Genomic DNA, 20,508 nt, shown 5'->3' with positions numbered 1-20,508 from the left:
TTATTTATTGCCCATATTTCAAAAGCATGATTTATAATGAATGCATTTTTTTTATAAAAAAGGGGGGTTGTATAACTTCAAATGACAGGACCTCTAGAGGCTACCTTGTTTTTCATATGAAGGGAGTAGTTTCAAATGAGGGCCTGGAAACCAGTAAGTATTGGCTTCTGTTTTTGTTGTACACCTTCCAGAAGTTTTTGACTTAAGACTCTGTGCACTGTATTTCTTTCCACAGACAGCTGACTGATATTTGAAGAAGTTTTTATTTCTTCAAGAAAAATATGATATATCTTTCTCAAGTCTCACTCTTGTTCATAAATATATGTATTTTTATTTGTGGAAAAACTATACAAGCTAACTGTGTACATCAATCTACGGTAAGAATTTTAGCAATATTATTTTAGCTAGGAGAGCATGATTATATGGTTTTAAAGATTTATAGTAGATGTTTGAAAAGATTAATTATACTACCCAATATAATTTATGAAAAAATTAGTTTATTTAGAACTGCTGAAACTTTGCTTAAGTGATGTTATTTTAAAATTTAGAAAACCATCAACTGAGGATTGACTTGATACATTTCTTATGAAAATATTTTAAAGAAATTGCAGGCCTAGGTTAAAAACTAGCTAGCAGCTTTCTGATTAATTCTGATGATGAACTATCTGGAGGGTAATTAAAAAATTCACTTCACTTAAACTATTCTATAACTTTCATATTTCAAATATAGTCTTGTGAGTGATTACCTAGGACATTAGAAACTTTTATTCATGGCAATGTCAGAGTAATAGCTAATATATTATATACAATACCATGAGTATATGGGGATTTGTATGCTACATGTTTAAATATTTACCACTGTATGGATACAAAATTCTGAATTTCAAAATTTAAGGAAGAATAAATTTTAGGAAAGCTAAAGAAAATAACCCTCTAAATATTTAAGAATCTTATTTCAATCTGACAAAATATATTTGTAACCTAGGTTTTTGAAAACATCTAGGATGTCAGTTATTATAGCAGTAGAAGAGAAAGAGCAAGGGTTACAAATAGATCTATCTGACAAAATATGTTTATCTTTTTGGGGCAGATGTCTTTTATAACTGATTAGTTCTTTACTTTTCTCTCAATATCCAGGTCAAAGGAGGACAAAGCTTGTTATTATTTTTTTAAAAATGAGTTATTTAAATCAATATGATTTCTATCAAAGAATATTTTAACATTGACGGAATCAAAGTACCAAGAATAGATACTGTTGGAATGACAGCTGTAGCTGGCTTTGTAAAATGCCATCTGTTGTTGATTTTGCAAAGCAAAATTCCACGCTTTCTTTTCTGTTACCACTGATACCTTTCAAACTCATGAGTACTTTACTTTTAAATCTCTAAATTCTGTAGCTTATACAAAAGTGGCACTTATACTACATTTATCTATCTTCAACCACCCCCGAACATGATTCTTAATAATTAGCGTCAGGAAGTCTGTTTGGCATGGCAATGTTGTAGGTATTTCAGGGAATTTTCTTAGTCTGTGTTCAAGGAACTTCAAATTGCAAGATTTCCAGAAGACAGATGGCTTAGCACTGTATCACATACACAAATGCACAAGAATTAAAGCTACACAGAGCCACAGTTATAGAAAGCAGAGCCTAAATGCAGTTGGCCCTCTGCATCTGTGGGTTCTGCGTGGACTCAACTAACTAATTTTTCTGTGGATAGAAAAATTTGGAAAAAAAAGTTATGCTGTTGCTGATGTCTACCATGTAGGAAGGCCTATGATGGTTGCATCTGTACTGAACAGATACAGACCTTTTCTTGGTCACTGTTCTCCAAACAATATAGTATAACAACTATTTATACAGCATTTGCATTGTGTTAGGTATTACAAGTAATCTAGATATGATTTAAAGTACACAGGAAGACTTGTGCAGGTTATATGTGAATGCTCTGCCATTTTACATAAGGTACCTGAGCATCTGTGGATTTGGATATCTGCAGGGGTCCTGTGATCAGTCTCTGTGTATATCAGGGGATGACTGTAAGACCTTTTGGAATTTAAGAAGAAAAGGGGAAAACAAAAATACTGAATTAACATATAATTATTATTCATACCCGAAATCTTTCCACAGGGTTTACTTGTGCAAGTTTGAACTAACCAGTTCATTGTTTTGTTTTGTTTTTTCCTGAATGATCATCCCTGTTATGTCACGAAATGTCATCTTTTCCATTTAGTCTTTTTATTCATTTTGTGTTAGGCCATATAACATACTTCATATATTTTTCTTATTTCTATTTCTTAATGTAAAGGATTCTACAGCAGTTAATATTGTAGAAGATGGATCTCACACAAAAGATGAAAGTAAAAGTAATGATACTGTTTATAAGGAAGATTGCGAGGAATCGTGTGATATCAAAACTAAAGTTACACGAGAAGAAAAACATTTCATGTGTAGTAAGTATTACAAATAACCACAATTATAAAGGTATATGATTTTATTGTTTATGGAGTAGACATAGAAAAACTATGCCTTAAATTTTGTTTGGGTCATTTTATATATATCCTGATCATGCTAGGCCAGTGGCTTTATGTGTTTGACACGTAGTATGGGCTTAGTAAATATTTGATAAATGAACAAATCCTTCTATGTAGCCCAGTGACATCAAGAGACCACAGGAAAAAAGTGCAAGCCAGAGGGCACTGATATTAGTATTGTATCAATTTGCCTAGAGCTATTTCCTTACTTCCATTTGAGACAATAGGAAATTCCACCTTAGTTTTGTGGGGGAGGATTCATTAATACTGAATAAATGGTACAAGGTATAATACAAATTCACAACAGTTTATGTAACAAAACATAAAAAACAGAAAGTTAAAAATCTGAATTCTTGTTTAAAACTATTTAGTAACAATGCAGTAATTTTTATGGTCTATCCATCTGCATAGGGGTGGGAGGGAAAAGGGGGATCAGAAGTGGGAGAGGTGGTAATTTGATCCAGTTCTTACAGGGCTATAGGTCACAAAGTGCAAAAAATATGCTTTAATGTGCTTAATTCTATGTATAACACAAGTGTCTCAGGCTTCCCAAACCAGGGGGTGGAGCTTTAGGTCTATTATGAACAGAATAAACTAATAAACTAAATAGTAACAGACTCAAAGAATGGACTGACTGCTGTCAGAAGAGGAGTTGTGGGGCTGGGTGGAAAAGGCGAAGGAATTAAGCAAAAACACAACACAACACAACACAACACAACAAAGGAACCCTTACGGACAACAGCATGGTGATTACCAGGGGGAAACAGGTGAGGGAAGCTAGAAGCAGGTAAAGGGTTGATAACTGTGATGGAGGGAATCTTGACTTGGGGTAGTGAACACAAAGTATAATACCCAGATGTTGTAGAATTGTACACCTGAAACCTATATGTAGTTTTATTAGCCAATGTCACTACAATACATTCAATAAAAACAACAAAATAAAAATGTTCTTTCTAAAAAAGATGTTTAAAATTATGAAGAATCTAGTAGAAACTAAGAGACAAAGTAAAAAGGAGTGATGACTGGGTGAAGTAGATTTTAAAATAATCAAGAATTATTAATGTGATTCTACTGCTTGAGTGAAAGGAACATAGAAATAAACAATTTTTAAAAGAATAGTGTACGTAGTAATGTGTGGTTCCTTTTGTGATAAAGGACATCATCAGGTTTCATAAATATATGGTAGTCAGTGTTTATTTCCTGATTTTGATGGGTGTATTGTAGAGAATGTCTTGGCATAAGAAATACACACTGAAACACCCAAGGACATCATGGCAGCAAGCTCTCAAATAATTTAGGAAAAATTCTTTGTACTCTTTTTGCCACTATTCTATCAGTAAGGTTGCTTTAAAATAAAAACATTTTTAAAAGGAAAATACATAGTGAAAATTCAATCAGAAACAAACCAACCCAAACATTTGACTATTTATGATGTGTGCACATGTATGTGTGTTTATAATTTGTTTATATAAAAATATAGCATAATATAAAAATTAAAACAAAGGTTAATTTTAAAATTAAATAACATCATATGGGATTATTGCCTTTTTCTTTTTTAAAAGATTTTTAATTATACAATTCTGAACTATTTTAAATCAGCTAAAATTGCACCAGACCCATTTGATGAATAAAATGATTGTGAGTATGAATAATTGCTTGGGTATTTTTTTTAACTTTTTTTATTGATGTTCGAATACAGTTGTCTCCCTTTTCCCACCACCACTTTCCTCCACCCCACCCATGCCCACCTCCCACCCTCAATCCCACCCCCCTTGGCTCTGTCCATGGGTCCCTCATAGATGTTCATTTATGTCCCTTTCCCCCATGTCCAACCCATGTCCATTACATCTACTGACATGATTTCTGGCAGCTGTATTCAGTACAAGTTAATGTATGTGTGTGCCCTTGTTTGATCACTTATTTTTTTAATTCAACCAAAAGTTTCAGGCAGCCAGAGCCCAGGGATTTGGTAGCTGTGCTGGTCTGAGAACCTTTTCCTGGCAGCTGGGCCAACACACCACAGTCACTCCTGGTTGTAATAGTCTCCATTTCTCCAGGGCGGTGCCGTACCAGAATCTTCAAGGGAGGTTGTATAATGGTCACACTGGTCATGCCAACATTGCCAATCTCTGCCAGGCCACAGGGCACTGATTCTCGGTTAGGAAGTTCTTAAGCCTAATTCTTAGAGTCATGGAGATGATTCATAAGAGAGCCCCAAACAGGTAAGAAGAACTTGTAGAGCCCTAGCACTTATCCATACCCTGGCCCTTTTGGGGGACTAGGCTTCTAAAGTAAAATCTCCGGGTATCACTTAGAGAGTGGCCAGATCTGAAATTCCTCACTCACTCAAGCAACAATTATTGGTCTTGTTCTCTTGAAGCCTACTGGGCATGGGGCATCAGCCAATGGTGCTCAAAACTTGCAGGTGAAGCCAGGCACTTGTGTTTTGTTTGAGGATCGTTTTTATGCCTCATTCCCAAAATGTGAATTTAGAATGATCCACATAGGCACAAACTCATGTTTTTCACCATCAGCCGAAGGAAATGCTATAATTCATGAATAAGAAGCCTGTGTTAAAAAAGGTATTTATTTATTAATTTTTAGAGAGAGGGGAAGGGAAGGAGAAAGAGAGGGAGAAAAACATCAATGTGTGGTTGCTTCTCATGTGCCCCCTACTGGGGACCTGGCCTGCAACCCAGGCATGTGCCCTGATTGGGAATCAAACCGGTCACCCTTTAGTTTGAAGGCTGGTGTTCAATCCACTGAGCTACACCAGCCAGGGCCTTTCACTTTCTTATGTAATAAGAATCAGTGAGTCTTGGACCTCCTGCTTCTATACTTCTCATCTTATAAAGTGATGATTGATATTCAAAATTTTGTCTTTCAGTTATATAAGCTTAAATTATTTGGGTGTAATGTAAATTATTAAGAAACAGTTTCATTAAGAAGTGTAAAAACAGTTGTGTTCTTGGTTAATACTGATTTATTAAAATATACTAGGTAGAATATGTAATTTTGAGTATTTAAAGGAATTACTGTTAACATATTTACCCAAAATTTTGTGAAATTTATTATTTTCACTGTAATTGGTTTCTATAACAACTTCATATTTAGCAAACATTTTTATTATGATTTAAGGAAATTTGCAAAATTCTATCATTTCTTATACACGAAGTACCAAAAAACTACTAAGAAATATAATGGATGAGCAGCAAGCTTCCTTGGATTACTTATCTAATCAGGTATGGATTTTGGGTATTGTGTAATTATTGTGTTTGCACAACAGTACACCACATTTCTGTACACATTATACATGAGATTACCATACCCATTGTTATACCCATGGTATGTAATCTTTACACCCATGTATAATGCACATCCTTATTTTCCCTAAAAAATTTGGGCAAAAAGTGTGCATTATATACAGCAAAATATGGTAGTTAGCTAGAGGTATAATTATTTAATTGTTTAATGCATTTGTGTCCAAACATCTATTTAGTGTCCTATTATGTTGGAGGCATCATAGTAAGCCTCGAGCAAACAGAAATTAATAAAGAAATGGACCTTTACTTAAGGGTTATACAGTCTAGAAGAGCAGAATAATATATCAAAAAACGTTGCAAATGCTGTTAGAAGACATAAAAGAGATATCCAAGATGCAAGAAAACTTCCCAGATGGTAGAGCTCCTGAGCTGAGTCATGAAAGGTGAATAAATGTTTCACAGGTCCCAAAGGTTGAGTAAGAAGGGTAGGATGTTGCATTCTGTGGAAATACTCAAGTCACTGCAGGGATGCAGTGGCTGTTCAATTAAGGATGTAGAAGGAAAACTGACTTAAAGAAATAGGAATTATTGTCATTTTACTGTTCATAGTTTATGATCTTCTATTTCTTAGATAAGTTCCTTTAACATTTCATATAATAAGGGCTTGGTAATGATGAACTCCTTTAACTTTACCTTATCTGGGAAAACTGTAATAGCATAATCAATAAAATATACTTAAAAAAAGAAAAGAAAAAGAAATTAAATCATGCTACACCAATGAGTTACCCAAAGGTCTGAGCAGGGAAATGAAATGATCAGATTGGTAGCTGGTGTGAAGGATGACTTGAGGAAGAGCAGAGGAAGGGGGCCAGCACTTCAGATAGGAAACTACAACAATGGTTCAAGCAAGATATAAAGAATAGATTTGCGAGAGCAGTCAAGTATAGAAATGGGAAGATAAAAGCTAGAGCAGGAAGTAAACAGTACTGAATTTAGAGGTTGCTATTTAGCTATGCTTTTACTGCTTTGTTAAAATAGTAAAGGATTCAATGGAGAAAAATGGCCATTATATATGTTTCAGAGTTGTATTTCTAAGCGGCTTAGACGTATTAGTTACAAAGAATTCAGCTAATGGAGGTTTGTTGAAATATAAATTTGCTTAAATGTGTGCATGTGTATTTAGGTTAATGAGCTCATGAATCGAGTCCTCCTTTTGACTGCTGAAGTTTTTAGAAAACAGCTGGATCCTTTTCCTCACAGACCAGTTCAGTCACATGGTGAGAGCTCCAGTATTTCAGCCTTTTATTCTTGTCTGTTATTGCTTTAAAATTTCCTGGACAGGTTGGGGCATTTAGAGGTTTTGTTTTAAAAAATACAGCTCACTATTATGTAACAGACTGGAGGAATAATGCTTTTGCCATGAAGCAAATTTCAACCTGCACTGCGTGTACTTTCCTAAATTGAGAAATGTTTGTCACTGTTTGAAAACCATGGCTGTAAACAGACATTCTGAATCTGTTCATAATAGCATAGTTTTATGTACTTGAATTCTGGGCTCCCCCTCAAATTTTATTAATAACGAATCTTCAGTTAGAAGAAAGTTTCAGAGTTCCTCCCACCTATAAAAAGTATTTTTGACATGCTTAAAGTGTTTTAAATTGGGGCTTAAAATTTAAAAAGAAAGAGAAAGAAGACAGAAATAAACTGGAATTTAACACGTTTTAGACTAAAATACAGTAATTTACAATTACTAAAATACAGTATAGTAATTCCTAGAGCTGTGGGTTTCTAAGAAAAATGCCCACAAATCTTACAAATATGAATTAATATCAAAAACTTCCAAGCAGATAAATATTATTGAGGGCCTAGTAGTATATGATGTCTCTTTTTTCCTTACAAAGGGAAGGGAATAAACAGTTACTGAGACTCTTCTATGTGTCAGGTATTAATATAGGCACACACACATTATTTTGTTATTATTTATTGTATATCACTTATTCCCCATAACCACCTGAGGTGGGTAGTGTTACAAGGTGGTCAAGAGTGTGGAGTCTGACGTCAGGCTGCCTTCTTTAAATCCCTCATCTATTGGTTTCCTCATCGGTAAACTGACAATAACTACCTCATATGTTTGTTGTGAGGGTTAAGTGAATAAGTGTATGAAAACCCCCTAAAAGACTGCCCGATACATAGGAAGGCAATATGAGGGTTTGCTGTGATGGTGATTATTGCCAGATGAGGAATACGCAGCCCAGAAAAATCTAAATAGTCTGCTCACACTTATTCGAATGGTGATGTCAAAGCAGATATTCCAACCAGATCAGTCTTTCATTGAAAACTTCTATCTAGTATCATAAATTTATTATGAGAATGTCTCAGTAATTCACAACAAAGGCAACAAATCAATGTCTCCTGTAAATGAAAAGAAAGGCAAACAATCTTATAGCTAATTTTTTGTAGATGACATCTTTTGAGTATTCGCTGCATGTTATGAACTTTGTTAAGTCCTTTACATAAAACCTTATGATGTAAATCATCAGAATAACACTACAAAGTAGATATTATTATGGGATTGCACATGAAGAAAAGAGGTTAAGTAACGTAGCTAATGTTCTCCATCAGGAAGGAGTGGAACTAGGACTCTAACTGGACTCCTGGCTCTGGAATCGTCGGCTTTCATGAGTTTGTTTTTCTGGGTAATCGACACTTAAAAGAGTTGAATTTACTTTATTACATTTACAAAAGATAATACAGAGTAAAGTATCTTAGAATAAGATGTAGTATCTCTATCCATATTAACATCTTTACAATTCTCTGGCAACTGTAGAATGCTTTGAGGAGGGTGATTATAGGGTGCTGTAGTTCTATTGTCAACAAAGCAGGCTCTAGCTTCAAGCATAACTTCTTCCTGGTGGAGAAAGTGATTTTTCCCTTCTCTCCCTTTGCTGCTTATAATGATGGCCCCCAACACATCAGAGTTTCTGAAGTTTTGAATAGAGTAGTCAAAGATATGTTTATAGTAGTTAATCTACTTCATTCCTTTGGGTTTTCTGCTCCTCATACATATAGATTATCTTTACACATTATGCCCCCAAGATAAGCCTAAATTCCTGAAAGAGCATAATTTATTGGGCAAGAGAATGTATAATTATAAAATATATTAAATAAGTGATAGTCCCAAATGAAAGTTTTGCACAGTATTGAATAATAATAACTAACAGTGACATTATGTTTATTGCAGCATTCATTCTTTAATCCCAGTTCTTCCATGTATTTTCTCCTTAATTTGCCAAGAGTTAAAATCATTGCATCATTAATGAAAATTATAATAATTTCAGAGAGTGCTGTTAATTCTGTACAGTAAAATGATTGTCTTAAATGTGTACTTTCAAATATCATAAATTACTAATTTTACTTTTCTAGGTTTAGATTGTACTGATATTAAAGATACTGTTGGCTCTATTACCAAAACACCAAGTGGTTTGTATATAATCTATCCGGAAGGATCTAGCTACCCATTTGAGGTAAAATTTTCCCTTATTGTATCAAATAGGATAAGCAACTTACCCTATTCATATAACCTATTCAACCAACTTATTTAATATTAGACTTTAATTGTTTAATATTTTTTCTTGAAAAAGTTTAAATAAATTAGTAAAAGTTCCAGTTTCAAAATTTTGGTATTTTGGGATTCTTTGCCCAAACCACAAAATGCATAAAAGACCTAGAGAGACTTTCACTTTTCTACTTGAGTTTCCTTGCTCACACTTTTTGAAGTAAATCCTTTTGGTGCAAAATTTTATATAATCTTTACAGTGGGCAGCACTGTGCAATATAAATACTTCCTTTAATCAGCTTGTGGATACTAGAAATTAATAGTGTGCTTTGCCTTAGAGCTTACTAAAAATACTTTTGATCTTCCTTCCTATATATTGCTATAATTTTTTATATAAAAGTGATTTTGTGAGAAATTAATAATTAAAAAAACCATTAAAGTGAGACAGATTGAGAAGCTGCACCATTCTTAAATTGAATAAAATAAATGACTGTCTATTCTTAGTAGTTCAATGCTAGAATTTCTAGAAGAAATTTCTACTGAAAATTATGTGTTATTATGTATATCATATATATATACTTTTTCTGGGTCCCTTTTTTAAATTTAATGACACTGATAACCACACCTTATCAATAGTCTTTGTTACACAATAATTTTTTTCTAACTACCAGTTTCTCAGAGTTACTAACGTTATTTTTTGACATCTATTGGCAAGATGTCACAAAATTAGCAATTAGGTTGGGAATAATTTTTAAATTACTTACATCACTTCACCTGCAGATTCAAATGTGGGCCCAAACAGATGTATAAAGGGAAGTCTTCTAAGTTTTGAAGAGTGGGATGCATAATTATCTCATGTGGGAAAGCACTGTTCCCTAACTTCCTCCACATTGTCTTTCTGTTTGCAGTGGGATGTTTCTCATGGAGAGGATTACTCTGATTTCCTGTCACTTCTATGGGTTCCCATCGTGGTCCTCTTAGGGGTGTTTTATACAGCACCCAGATAGACCCAGGAGTGCCTGCTGAGATGGGACACAGATCATGCCTTTCTGTCTGAAAATTCCAGTCTAAACACAGTCCTTCCAGGCCTTTTGAGGAAAGAACAATCAAAGACAAGCACATGGGAATATTTAACACTTAAAAAAATGAATCACCATTTTCAATTTGGAAAGAAATACATTACCCTGCCACATCTTATTAGTACTGTTATTACTCAGTTGAAAACTGTATAGTGTTAAGGAATAAGAGAATAACCTTAAAATGCTACAAACACCTATATATTTAAAAATGACTGACATAGGGACTATATTTCAGTTAACTACAAGTTTTTTTATGATAAATAAAATTATTTCTAGAAATTAAAAAATTCTGAATATATTATTATACAATTGCACTGATAGTGTCAGTGAAAGTACCTTCTTTTTCTCTAGGCTTAAGGGTGAAGCATGAGTTTTATATCACAGAATCAAAGTCATAGTATGTTATTTTTGTCTTTCTGGGTCTATTTTAGGTAATGTGTGACATGGATTACAGAGGAGGTGGATGGACTGTGATACAGAAAAGGATTGATGGGATAATTGATTTTCAAAGGTTGTGGTGTGATTATCTGGATGGATTTGGTGACATTTTAGGTCAAATTATATTTTTTTCTCCTCTATCTTATTTTTCCTTCTTTTTGGTGTTACACTTACAGATTGTCTCTTTGTCAAATTGTTAGTAAAAATAGCAAATCCTTGTGAATATTAATATATGACTAAATCACTCTCTTAATATGTCAGATGATTTAAAATGAGTAGATCTTCAGCTAGAATTTGGAAATCTTTAATTTTAGATACCCATTAGAAATTCTTGAGTGAAATTCTAGATTGGGTGTTTACTAAAAGTATCTGCTATGCACACAGCAGAGTTCTGACAGGTGATCAACAACTATTTGTAGAATAAAAAATTGAATGGGCATGGTTGTCATAAACCTTGAAATTTTTCAGGTATGTGTTGTGTCTACACAAGTAAGTGATGAAGAACTTAGGTATGTGGCTGTACAAATTCAAATAATGTGAACTGGGAGTAATGTTTTATAAAAATATCAACTAAGATAACTATGTTCAAAATTTGAAAAATGTAAACCTCAGGTTGATTGTAAAATTTGTTACCTTATTGCTACAGAACAGCATAATTTTTGCTGGTATATAAAAATATCAGTATCTCTCAACACTGTAGAGTTTACAATAGTTGGAATGTTTGCAGGTGATTTTGATAATTTTTATGCTATTTTAAATTACTATTGTTATAATTTAAATCTTTAGCATCCCATAATAATGTCATCCAAGCATTTAGCACTGAATGCCAATGATTTTAAAAGGAACATGAAATGTAATAAAACATTATGCATAAGGCCACATAGCTGTGTTTCCTCAGCATTAACCTCCAAGTTTCCAGTGAGTGCTTCTTCTTGAATTCAGGCTTTGAATTGTCATTTTTGTTACATTATGCTTATTTCTATGGGGAAATTATATGAGTTTGGACAAGAAGGTCTCCAAGCAGGTATCCCAAACACAAACAGACTGCTTTGTACCTTCTATATATGTTTTTAAAAACTTTAAATTAAATTAAATATATTGTTAAGTCTTAAATTTGGGGTTGTGGGAAAGGAGAAATATGGCAGGGACATTGAAAATGGACAGTTTGAGATAGTTCACAGACCCTTAGGGGTCCATGTTACTTCCTGTACTTCTGTATTACTTCCTGTACCACCTCTTCCTGTACTTCTTCAGGATAATTTTCAGTTCTAAGTGGGTGTATAGCTAAAACACCCCTGTAAGCCCTGGAGAGGGAGTTAGTATCTTAGCTATAGTTTTAAGGGTTTGAATGTTGTAACACTGTCCTCCCAACTCTTTCAGGTTTATGTTGACCTGACCCTTACTTCCTTATTTCATGATTCAAGTAGAGAAATATATTTTAGAGCAGGAGTGTACACATTTAGGTTATGCCATGGTGGGTGGAGGAACTAGAAAGCCATTGGCTAGAACTTAACAAAAGGGATGAGCTCTGAATTAGGGGGCTTAGTAATTCATCCTAGATCCACAATTGTCTTAGAAATATTGACCCTAAACCTGGAGATGCTCCATTGTTACATTAAATTTTCATTCATAGGTACAAGCTGCATTATAAAAAAGAAGTATTTGTTCCCAAAGCATTATCCTCAAATCAGAAAAAATAATTTCAACTGAGCATTTTCAGGAAATGTATTATAATGTGTGTTGATTTGTAGGTTAAACCTGTTATACTTACTGGTAGTCATCATTTTATTATCTGCCATAATATTTCAACTGGCTTTTTATTGACATGTTTTAAGGCAAAACTTGACTTTTTACTTAATTGATCTTTAAATAAATTTTTGAATTTAATTTGGAGAAATAAAAATGAAACAGAGTCCAGTTATCTTCAATATAGAGAAGTAGAAGTAGGAAGATTTTTTTTTTTGCAAATTAGGCAAACACTGATAATTTGAGTGAGGACCATCAGTCCTTTCAATGATTTATGTGAGCCATTTAAGAGTTACAGAGATATTAAACACCAAAAACTTAATAATAAAGGGTTATTCTGATTTGTATTAAAATATATTTTAAAAAGTTGTTTTTCTTTTTACAGGTGACTTTTGGCTAGGACTAAAAAAGATTTTTTATATAGTAAATCAGAAAAATACCAGTTTTATGCTGTATGTGGCATTAGAATCTGAAGATGACACATTGGCTTATGCATCATATGATAATTTTTGGCTAGAGGATGAAACAAGATTTTTTAAGATTCACTTAGGACAGTATTCAGGAAATGCTGGTAAGTTTTTTTATTCCTAAAATTACGCAGAAGTTTTAAATATAACTAACACAATACTAGGTGAAGATAAAAGTAATGCATTTCTCTTGGTATATGACACATAACTGAGAACAGAAAAGAGGAGGAATGAGAAAACTGGCCAGTCTTGAGCTCTGAAACTGTGTTATGGTTGTTGCGGCACATCATGATTTGCCACATGCAATCTCAGTTGGTTCTCTAGATAAAGAGCCTGTGGGTTTGGCTTGGAATATATTATTTACATTTTCATGTTCAGAGAGCCTGGCATTTAGAAGTCATCAAATGTTGAGCTGATCATCACTCTTCTCACTTTATAGGTGAAGAAACCTAAAAAATTAAGATTCCCAGCTCCTCACATCTAAGCCAGGGCAATAACACAGGTGATAGGATAACTAGTTAAGAGTTTTTTAACTGTACATCGGTGCACCTACTTATTTCCATATAAACTTAATTTGTTAGAACTTCAAAATATTTGATGTTGAATTTATATTTTGATGCTAAAATTTCAAATTTGAGATAAGAACTACTGAATCCAATTCACTCATTGCTCATCATGGTACTTGTTTATTATGCATTTTTAGTGTTTGAAATAAAAAAATAAATGATATATATTTCTAAGTTTTTAAGCGACCACAATATAGAGGAGTAGGTAAATAAAACTGAAAATAGAATACTTGATAAAGCTATGGCAAGGGAAAAGGAAGGAAAAAATTACTATTTTGTTTTAATATCCACTGAAAGAGAAAACAAGTTGAATAGAACATGCTAAAGCAACTCTCTAAATTAACACTCTGCTCTACTAAAAATATTATGTAAAATATAGTACTGAAAATTAATTTTGTTGGAATAAAGTAGAAATCAATTGCATGTATTAACTATCCTGTATGCTGAATTGAAATACTTGCTTGAAATAATGTGTTTTTCAAAATGCTGTCTGATTTTCAGGTTCATTGTTCCTGTATTTGGCTATTTAAAGAAAACATCACATAACATACATGTATTGAAAGGGAAAATCCTATTTATTTATTTTCAGTATAGTAATCTCCAGATAGATCTAAATCCAATTTAAAGATGATTTGATTTTTATAGACATCTGGGTAAGAAAAACAGATAAATCAATATGTGTATCAATTCAGTTGTCACAGAAATCAGCAGGTGAAAATAAATAATTTTGCTCACGAAAAAATAAAAAGAGAGAAAATGATTCCAATTGATTGCATACAGAAAATCATCATGGAAAGGTAGTTGGAACAAGGGGTTAATATTAGATTCAACCTGGGAAGCTTTTGAGAGTTCTGCATAATCTGAATTGTAAACATGGACCTAGGTATTGGTATTCACAAATAGATATTTTGGCATCTTTATAGTTGACAACTACTATTCTGTACTTGGAGGAATGGAAAGGCTTCTGGCAAATGAATGCTAAAGAAGACAATGGCTTGAGTCAAAGTACTGAGGGAGAAAAATTATTGGATATGAAGGGTTGTCTGGTATGGTTGAAATTTATGAGAACTGTGAGGGGGTTTAGCCTTGGGATATTAGGTGAAACTGAAATCTTTCAAATTTTGATACAATATATAATTTTTAATGCTTCATCTCTAAAGGTGTAACAAACTATCTGAATATGAAACATACTATATTAGGAAAAGTTTATGTGGGATTTCTCTAAAGAATGATTAAGATTTAAGTAGAGAATAAAATTTATAATGTCAAAAAAGTTTTTTTATTACATAAATCTTAAATTTTGGCATACTCTATAGTTTTCCAATAAGGTTGTTAAGTAACTTTTAATTGTTGATTACAAAATATAATCAACATAAAAAATTTGTCAATAGAATGTAAAGATAGGAACATAGATAAAACAAAAGACTTAAATGTGATCATGAACATGGCAGAGGTGGGCTACAAACTTGACTTTGAGTTCAGAGGAAAAATATAAATATGGAAGTTGAAAATTTGAACAGATGTTCCAAAAAAGTACATACATCTTTTATTCTAAAACTCATGAGAAATTTCCCTGGGTTCTCAGAGAAAACAGAGGGCCATATTGTTCCACTTTCTTTAACTACACTCTCACAGAAAATATGGTGGTGAATTTTAATGGGTTCTTTCTTATAAATAGACACGTGCATTATATTTTTGAAATAATTTCTTATATAACCCAGAAAGGGGCTGATTTGATGTATGAGGTCTGTCTGGAAAAACTCCAGCCATTGTTAGTATAACAAAAACAGTTTGCATAGCGTTGATGTAACCTGGCAGCCAAGGAGAGTGGACTGGAAGGAGCATGCATGCATAATAATGACTTCACTGTACTAGTAGTGGGGGTGGTAGATGCCATTGTGTGAGCATGTGTATTGCATGGCCATGGCATCCAAAATGACTGAGCAATTAGAACAATGAATCAAATTTTGCATGAAGCTTGAACATTTCTCCATGTAAACTATTCAGATGACTCAGAAGGCTGCAGCTATGGGCAAGTGGTGATTGGCAGTCTCATCATGACAATGAGCCTGCTCATGCATCACATTTTATGCAGAATGTTTGGGCAAAATATCAAATCATGCATGTGACTCAGCCCTCTTAAAGTCCATGTTTGACACTCTGCAACTTCTCTCTTTTCCCAAAACTAAAATCACCTTTGAAAGAGAAGAGATTTCAGATCATTGATGAGATTCAGGAAAATATGATGAGGTAGCTGATGGTGATTGGGAGGACTGTGTGAGATCCTAAGGATGCCTACGTAGAAGGGGACTGAGGCATCATTGTCCTATGTATGATGTTTCTTGTCTCTTGTATCTTTTTCAATAAACTCTGTTTTTCATATTACATGGCTGGGTACCCTCTGGACAGATGTCATATGATTTGTCTGTTGGTTTGTTAGACTTAGTCTAGGGAAAGTATCTGTGGAGAGATCATTTAATTTAGGCAATGTTCTATAAGTGTTTTCTCTCTCATCTGAACTTCTGAAAGGTTTTGTACTATGTGGGTGATGAAAATATAGTCTTTCTGCAAATACTTGCAGTGTGGGCACTTTTCTTTCCCCCATGAAGAGACAGAAGCTCTTGGTACAGGTATAGGATAGACCACCAGTGCTAATGAAGTTCTCCAACTCTTCAAAGATATATCTTAAGAGATGCCAAACAAAGCATAATGAAACAAATGTGGGCTTTGAATTCTTCAAAGATTTTACATAGCTTCACTTTTAGTTCAAAGTTTTTAGCAAAGTTTACCTACAGTTGAAATCTAGGTATAATGGGACTGGTTAGAGTCATTTACTTATATAATTTTTTATAAAATAAAACATGACTTCTACCCCTGCTACTTAGTTAACTGGTTTGCCTTGGCCAAGATACTTAGTTTTTGAGAACTTTAGGAATATCAGGGATATTATATATACAATGTCCAATGTAAGCCCTTTCAAAATTATATTCTTGAGGATCCAACACTATGGAGGAGTTAGTAGAAGCTACACTAACCTCCTCCCAGGAACAGTCTGGAATTACAACTAACTGTAGAGAAATTGTCCTAAATAACCAACTGAACACTAGCTGGAGAGAAGCTCTATAACCATGGATGGATGGTGAAGACACATCACCACAACATGACTGGTTGGGAGTGTAGAGATGTGAGAGGGCTGGCTGTTCTCTCACGGGTGACAGCTGAAGTTCCAGAGGGATATTTCGGTGGCTGGGGGATTTCCCCTGAGACATGTGGGGTCTAAAACTTAAGCAGAGCAACCCAGCCTACAGCACCAGTGCCAGAAAGGAACCCAGATAACATTCAGCTATGAAAAACAGCAGGGTTTCTGTCTGCCAGGGAGAAACAGCTGGAGACTCAGAGAACCTCTTAAAGAACTAACACACAAAATTTCACTTGCAGCTACTTACCCTGGGCTTTGGAAAAGGGACAGCAGCGTGGACTGGAGATGCTTGAGGAGAGTCTGAGGTTGGTAGCTCTGGGGAGAGAACTGAAGGACCAGCTACCAGGAGCCCTGGGCTGAGTCATTCCCCACTGCAGAGGCCATCTTTCTCAGGCAGAGCACTCTTTCCAAGTGGCGTCAGTCTGCAGGGAAGCAACAGCCCCGACCACGGGATTTACTCTGCCCTACACTGTAGAGCATAAGCTGGGCTGCTGATTACAGCTTAAGGCTATATCCCATTTAGTTTAAAACCTATGGCAGAAAATACAAAGGAGCCAAAATAGGAAGACAAAGAAACAGACCCCAAATGAAAGAACAAGAAAATTGTCCATCAGAACTACCCCAAATGGAGGCAAGCATCTTATCAGAGAGAGTGGTTAGGGTAATAATTATAAGGATACTCAGCTGCATGAAAAAGACATAAAAACCATAAAAAAGGATTAGTCAGAAATAAAGAATGATATATATGGGATAAATAATACACTGGAAGGAATAAACAGTAGGTTAGATGAAGCAAAGGATCAAATCAGTGTTTTGGAAGACCAGGTAGAAAAAAACACTGAGGCAGAGCAGCAAAAAGAAAACAGAATTTTAAAAAATGAGGAGAGCTCAAGAAGCATTTTGGACCACATGAAGCATTACATCTGCATCCTGGGAATATCGGAAGGAGAAAAGAGTGAGTAAGAGATTGAGAACTGATTTGAAGAAATAATGACTGGAAACTTCCCTAATTTGGTGAAGGAAAAAGTCACACAAGTCCAGGAAGCTCAGGGAGCCCTAAATATGCTGGACCCAAAGAGACCTACACCAGACACAAATGACAAGACTTAAATACAAGGAGGGAATCCTAAAGCAGCAAGAGAAATGCAGGTAGTTACCTACAAGGGAGCAACAGTTAAGTGACATCTGATTATTCAACAGAAACATTTGAGGCCAGAAGGGAACAGCGTGAAATATTCAAGGTGATGAACAATAAGGACCTACAACCAAGGCTACTTGATCCACCAAGGCTATCATTTCAAATCAAAAGTGAAATAAGCAGCTTCACAGATAAAAAAAAAAAGCTAAAGAAGTTTGTTAAGACCAAACCAGCACTGCAACAAATGTTAAAGGGCTTGCTTTAAGAAGAAGGAGGAGGAGGAGAAAAAGAGGAAGAAAAGAAAAAGATAAAGGAAAAACACAAAGGAAAACAGTCTAACAATAAAGTGGCATTACCTATGTATCTACTGATAATCCCTTTAAAAGTAAATGGCTTAAATGCTCTTACCAAAAGATATAGGGTAGTGGAATGGATAAGAAAATAAAAGATTTTGCAAAGCAAAGGAAATTATCAACAAGATTAATAGGTGACCAACAGAATGGGAGAACATATTTGCTGATTCATCTGATAAGGGATTAATATCCAAAATTTATAAAGTACTTACAAAACTGCACACCAAAGAAACAAACAACCCAATTAAAAAATGGGCAAAGGACCTGAATAAACATTTCTCCAAAGGGGACACAAAGATGGCCAATAGACATATGAAAAGATGCTAAATGTTACTAATAATCAGAGAAATGCAAATGAAAACCATGGTGAGATACCATCTCATACCTGTCAGAATGGCTATCATCAATAAATCAGCAAACAAGAAGGATGTGGAGAAAGGGAAACCCTTTTGTGCTGTTGGTGGGAATGCAGATTGGTGCAGCCATTATGGAAAACAGTACAGAGATACCTCACAAAATTAAAAATGGATCTGCCTTTTGACCCAGTAATCCCACTTTTGGTAATATATCTGAAGGTATCCAAAACACTAATTTGAAAGAACATAAGCACCAATGCTGTATGTTCATATAGCATACAATGAACCAAGCATACAATGCTGTATGTTCATTGCAGCATTATTTACAACTGGCAAGATATAGAAGTAGTCCAAGCGTTCATCAGTAGATGAGTGGATAAAACAACTATGGGATATTTATGCAATGGAATTCTACTCAGCTGTAAAAAAAAAAAATTTTATGACAATATGGATGGACCTGGACAACATTGTGCTAACTGGAATAGGCTAGTCAGAGAAAGACAAATACTATATCATTGAACTCATATGTGGAATCTAATGAACAAACTGAACTAACATGCAAGACAGAGAGACTCATAGATGGAAAGCAGATGACAGCTTGTGGGGCAAGGGCTGGGGGTGCAGGGATTGAGCAAAAAAGAGAAAGGACTCATGGACATGGACAACAATGTGCTGACTGCTGGGGAGAGGTGGGTGTGTGGTAATGGGAAAAAATTCAACGAAGATTAACTTTTTAAAAATGCATTCTTTTAATTATTATCCACTTAGTTAAAATGTTATGTGGGGAGCCGTGAAGAAAAGGCACACTTCAAGAGTGTACCAAATTTTTTCATGAGGGTATAGAGCATTTCATGTAAACTTGCTAGCCAGTAAATAAAACCAAACAATTTTTACAGTTACAAATGTAAGATTTTACTATGCAGATGTTTCACACTCATTCACACCTCTCTGTCTAAAAGGCTGTAAATAGTAGTGATATGAAAACCTATTATGTATGTTACTTTCTTTTCCTAAATTAACAGTCATCACATTACTCTTCACTGAAGACTGGCAGGTCTGTACATGATCATCTTTGACCTGCATTATCTGATCACATCTACACAGCCAAACTTCCATTCTGGACTGTGATTTTATATCAAATGTCCACTTAAATATCCCTAATATGTTGAGAAATTGGGCACCAGATTTTGGTATATTGGGCAAATATACCAAAATATATTTGGTATATTTGGGCAACAACCTGGAGGAGAGTTTATGATATGACAGCTCGTAGAAAATAATTTAAATCTTATTTCTAGATGCAGTGCTTTTGCATAATAGGCTGGTAAAATTACAAAAAAATTCTTTAAATTTAGTCATTTACAAAATCTAATTCACCCAGGTGATGCATTCCGGGGCTACAGAAAAGAAGATAATCAAAATGCAATGCCTTTCAGCACAGCAGATGTTGATAATGACGGATGTCATCCCTCATGTGTGGATAACGGTCAGGCTGTGAAGAGCTGCAGTCACCTCAATAACAACACTGGCTGGTGGTTCAGCCAATGTGGTCTAGCAAATCTAAATGGCATCCATCACTTCCCTGGAAAATTGCTTGCAGCTGGAATTCAGTGGGGCACATGGACCAAAAACAGTTTACCTGTCAAGATTAAATCTGTTTCAATGAAAATTAGAAGAATTTATAATCCATATATTAAGTAATTTTATTTTAAATTGTAATGCATATTCCACAGTTATTTTTGATAATATACAAATGATTTTACACAGTCCTCTTTTTACTGAGTGTTTCAAACATTTTAGCCAAAATTTAGCTAT

General features: G+C 34.4%; 1 protein-coding gene across 1 annotated transcript; it reads left to right on the top strand.

The window, feature by feature from the left end:
* Window positions 1-281: 281 nt before the first annotated feature.
* On the top strand, window positions 282-20,394 carry ANGPTL5 (angiopoietin like 5). Its single transcript, XM_037139791.2, has 8 exons — window positions 282-377; window positions 2,307-2,451; window positions 5,671-5,774; window positions 6,979-7,072; window positions 9,219-9,319; window positions 10,862-10,982; window positions 13,000-13,185; window positions 20,075-20,394. Exons 1-8 carry the CDS (start codon window positions 282-284, stop codon window positions 20,392-20,394), a joined length of 1,167 nt encoding a protein of 388 aa, XP_036995686.2.
* The last annotated feature ends 114 nt before the right edge of the window (window positions 20,395-20,508 follow it).

This window comes from Artibeus jamaicensis, unplaced genomic scaffold (assembly GCF_021234435.1).
Source record: "Artibeus jamaicensis isolate MK-2021 breed Jamaican fruit bat unplaced genomic scaffold, CSHL_Jam_final contig_585, whole genome shotgun sequence".
NCBI lineage: Eukaryota > Metazoa > Chordata > Mammalia > Chiroptera > Phyllostomidae > Artibeus > Artibeus jamaicensis.
Note: the sequence above shows the minus strand (reverse complement) of the source record. Positions and strands in the feature narration are given on the sequence as shown.

Bases quoted from the DNA above. Each gene is read 5' to 3' on its own strand.
- ANGPTL5 (XM_037139791.2), top strand. From the start codon at position 282: ATGATATATCTTTCTCAAGTCTCACTCTTGTTCATAAATATATGTATT. The intron at 7,073-9,218 runs GTGAGAGCTCCA...TTACTTTTCTAG, and splicing joins CAGACCAGTTCAGTCACATG to GTTTAGATTGTACTGATATT. The intron at 13,186-20,074 runs GTAAGTTTTTTT...TAATTCACCCAG, and splicing joins ACAGTATTCAGGAAATGCTG to GTGATGCATTCCGGGGCTAC.